The sequence below is a fragment of the Trypanosoma conorhini genome, assembly GCF_003719485.1.
Source record: "Trypanosoma conorhini strain 025E chromosome Unknown Tco_14.4_contig_00075, whole genome shotgun sequence".
Taxonomy (NCBI): Eukaryota; Euglenozoa; class Kinetoplastea; order Trypanosomatida; family Trypanosomatidae; genus Trypanosoma; species Trypanosoma conorhini.
The window spans coordinates 3485-7367 of NW_021704164.1; the positions used below are offsets into that span (position 1 = coordinate 3485).

The window sequence follows — 3883 nt, forward strand, 5'->3', positions numbered from 1 at the left end:
GCAGAAACAAGGAAAACAAAAAAAAGGAAAAAGAAAAATTAACAGGGCAAGGAACACGGAGTTTAGTAGAAGAAGCCAAGGACCTTTCCACCAGTGTTGCGGGCACGCGCCTCCTCGTGGTCCATTATGCCAAGCGACGTCGTGAGCACCACAAAGCCGAACTGACGGCTGGGGAGGATGTTCTTCACCCACTTTTCAAAGTCGGGGACGGTGCAGTCGAAGCGGGGGCAGATGGCACCGCACTTGTTGAGGCGGCCGTTGAGATTCACCACAATTTTACCCGCACGATGGTCGTCGATGATCTCAAACTCGCCGATGTAGCCGTGCTTCTGCATCACCTGCAGAAACTTCACGACGACCTTGGACGATGGGCGAATGAGAACCTGACGCTTGCCGCGGCGCTCCGCGCTCGCAATGCTGCGAAGCGCGTTGGCCAACACGCTCATCATCGTCATCCTGTTGGCACGCTCTGTTCCTTGACTGCCCGTTGGCAATGCACGCAGTACAAAAGTGGCACGAGAGCAGGAATAAACGCAGAGAAATCGAGAAGGAAGGAAATGCAAGCAAAGCCTCGGCGCGCCGCGAGGAATGAGCATTTCGCTTTTTTTTTTCAGTTAACAGCAACAGCACAAAAAAAAAGGACAAAAAAAAGGAGGGGATGCATAAAAGGAAAGGAAAACAAGACATCTTCCAACCGCTCGCCCTCCGGTTCTCCCCGCCTGCTTCCCACCCACTCCATTGCTTGCCACGAGCAGCGACGGCCCTCCCACCGCGCCCACGCACGGGAACCCCGTCTCAGCCACGGCCATGTCGCTGCCTCGCCCGCCGCTGGGGATTGGGCCGCAACCCGGACTGTACGTAGTGGCCCTCCGCCAGTGCGTCGAGCCCGTGCACGACATCCGGCATCGCCTGCCGTTGCGTCAAAGCCTCACGCTGCCTACGGGCGAACTCCACCTTTGCGCCCCGTAACACCTCCGTCGTGCGCCGCCCTGCCCATACAAACCACATGGAACGAAAGTGCGAGTGATCATTTCCCGCCCCTTTCGGGTGCCTAAAGTCGTAGCGGCAGCGCGGAATCAAATAAAACGGTTCCGTGCCGATAGGAACCGCTTCCCCGCCTCCACACGTGTCCGTTTCCTCCTCCTTGTTGGTGCTAGTGGCATCGAGTATCTTATCCGTGCTTGCTGGTGGATCCAGCCTGAGAAAGGGCGGCGGCTGTAGAGCTGCAGCAGGAGCTTTTGGTCGGGCGTGTCGCGGCGCGTTGATGTCGCCTTTACCAGACGATGGCGCAAGGGTGAAGTGCCGCCTCACCGCCGCCCTGTACCAGTCCTTCGCGGCTGTGTAGTCGGGTACCAGAAAGGCAAAGGGTTTTTTCGTCGCCACCAGGTATCCGAAGAGCCGCTCAATGTGGTCGCCGCTAAACGGGGGGTTCGTGACGAGCATGTCGTAATCAAGCGGCACCTTCCCCTCCGCAACGTCCTTGTAAAAGTCCCTGTTCTCGTGTATGACTCGCTGCACCCCCAGCGCGTTCCAGTGCCGCACAACCGTCCCGGCGCAGTAGTAGGGGTCGTATACGACGAAGTTTTCCGGGGCGGACGGCCGCAGCAGCAGCCGCAGCTGCTCTACAACAACCGCGATGTCGCGGAGCGCCTCCATCGACGTCTCAAAGTGGTCGTTGAACTCCGCCTTAAAGGGGTGCGAAAGGGGCCCCGCCGCGGCGTCGGCGTCGGCGTCGGCGTCATGCTCCGTCCGGGGCCGCACACGCGCCGCCCGTCCTTCCTGCGGGGCCGCTCCGCCACCGTCGTCACGCCCGCGTCGGTGGCCAGCCACTCCACGCATGCCCCACCACCGCCAATACCAAAATGCCGCGGCCTTCAGAACAAGTCAGCGGTGACGCAACGTGAGGGCAGCGGGGCAAGGCGCGAAAACACAAACAAAACAAAAAAAAGTCGGAAAAGAAAGAGAGTAACAACGACGATAAGGAGAAAAGTTCCAGACAAACACCATGGCTTGAATCAGCCAGGAATCCCTAGCACGCACCACACGAGAGCCACAACAGCAAGAAGAAATAACTGTGGCGAACCGATAACGTGGGCTCCGTCGATACTTTTCCGTCAAAGACACCACCAGCACCACCAGCAACAACAACGTCCCGCGTTTCTCTCTCCGTCTCAGCCTCCATCCCTCCACCTCCCACACGCCTTTCTTTCCACTTGTTCGCTCTCTCCCTCTCTCTATTTTGCCATCCTTTCGTTGCTGGTTGCATTGCCCTCTTCTTCCTCTCCCTCTCCAACCTTGCGCTCCTCAGTACCTTCTCTTCGCTTTGTGGAGATCGTCATCCTCGCCAAAAACGACATCGTCGTAGTCGTCTACCTTTTCAAACTTCTTCCTGCTGCGTTCCTCCCGAAGCGACTGCCGCTCCTTCTCACGTCGTGCCTGTTCCTCCTTTGAGGTGAAAAGTCGCTCCATCAAGGACGGGCCTTTGACCTCCGCGATGATCTGTGACTTTGCGGCCTGTGGAGGATCGGGAAACTGGAAGAAGTCGCGGAACGGCTGCCAACGCAACAGCAGCGGCTGCAGCAGACCTGCCGTCGACAAGCCAATCCAGTACGCAAACATGGCAGAGGGCTGCGACGCAAACATGTAAACGCCTGCAAGCGACCCTGCACGCACCGCCCAGCGGATGTAAATACCAGAGGAGCTTCGCCCACCACGCTGCATTTGCTGGTTCATCTCAAAGTTCGCTAAAAACATGCCCGCACAAATGAGCGGTAGCCCGTACGTGGGGTCCGGCATGGTCAGGTCCTTCACCCACAGGAACGGTGCCATCTCCAGGTCCGACTCATATATGGCCAGACGACGGATAGAAAAGAAGGCAGACATGGTAACGGGGGCAGTGAGCATTGTAAGAAAGCTCTTCCACTGTGCACACCCGTGTTTCCTCATCAGAGCATATTTCATTCGGTTGTAACCATCTTTAATCACGCGCTTCTCCGCAGTGCTGAGTGTGCGGTCATTTTTGGCCCGATTTTGGTTGTTGGTGATCTCAGAAATCTGTGGACCAATGTAGCTCATCCGCAGCGCGTTCCGGTGGCTGTAGAGGGAGGGAATGAGGGTGCACAGACGCATCACGATACCGTAGAAAAGAAACACAATGCCCCAACTTCCAAAATCAAACCCAAGAAACCCGTTGTGCCGCAGACTGCGCATAATCTCCATCTGCTTCTCCACCGGCTGCATGAAGCTCACGATCCAGTCCCAGAAATCCTCGAGCCGCTCAAAGACGCTTTTGTCTGGGCGAATGAAGTCATCCACCTCCTGCGGCTGCTGCGCGAACACCTCCGGCAGCTCCTCCTCAAGGTTGCGGTGCGACTCCCGCCCCACGACGGGCTCGCCCGCCCACTTCGCCGGGTTCCAACTAATGCAACGCACACTCACCAGCATCGTCGCCGCGCCGCACCGACGGCCGCCAAGGGCACCGAAGGAAGTCAGGGTGGGCACGGCAGCGGCGTCTGTCGCCGCCCCGATTGTACCGCAGAGAAGAGCGACACGCTGATGCGCCACCCTGCGCAGAGCAGCATGGAACGACATCCTTCACAAATACGAGGAACACCACGACGAAACCAAAAAGGACAGACAGGAAAGGGATGGTGACAAAGGTGCATTACTCCCTCCCACTCACACGCAGATGAAGAATGGCAGCAAACAGCCACGAGGTCAATCACACACACACACACAGCGAGACACCCAGTCCCACGCAAAAGAGTAAAACAAAAGAAAGACAAAAAAACGTCGGCTTATCTTAACACATCCACACCTTAACGGGGGAGGGGTTTGTTCCTGCACACCACGCAGCGCCGAGCATGGCGGCGTCAGATCCCTC

General features: G+C 57.6%; 3 protein-coding genes across 3 annotated transcripts, besides 1 other annotated feature; all 3 read right to left on the reverse strand.

Moving 5' to 3' along the window:
- The first annotated feature begins 8 nt into the window (after positions 1-8).
- Positions 9-54: a sequence feature (GA-rich).
- Positions 55-62: 8 nt separating this feature from the next.
- Tco025E_02034 (40S ribosomal protein S15a) lies at positions 63-455 on the reverse strand (the record flags this gene model as incomplete). Its single annotated transcript, XM_029368970.1, has 1 exon — positions 63-455. One exon carries the CDS (start codon positions 453-455, stop codon positions 63-65), a length of 393 nt encoding a protein of 130 aa, XP_029230859.1.
- Positions 456-795: 340 nt separating this feature from the next.
- Positions 796-1839, reverse strand: Tco025E_02035 (methyltransferase; the record flags this gene model as incomplete). The annotated part of the gene is made up of 1 exon (XM_029368971.1): positions 796-1839. One exon carries the CDS (start codon positions 1837-1839, stop codon positions 796-798), a length of 1044 nt encoding a protein of 347 aa, XP_029230860.1.
- A 465-nt stretch (positions 1840-2304) lies between these two features.
- Tco025E_02036 (preprotein translocase subunit YidC) lies at positions 2305-3591 on the reverse strand (the record flags this gene model as incomplete). The annotated part of the gene is made up of 1 exon (XM_029368972.1): positions 2305-3591. The coding sequence occupies one exon, from the start codon at positions 3589-3591 to the stop codon at positions 2305-2307; it is 1287 nt and encodes a 428-aa protein (XP_029230861.1).
- Positions 3592-3883: the final 292 nt, after the last annotated feature.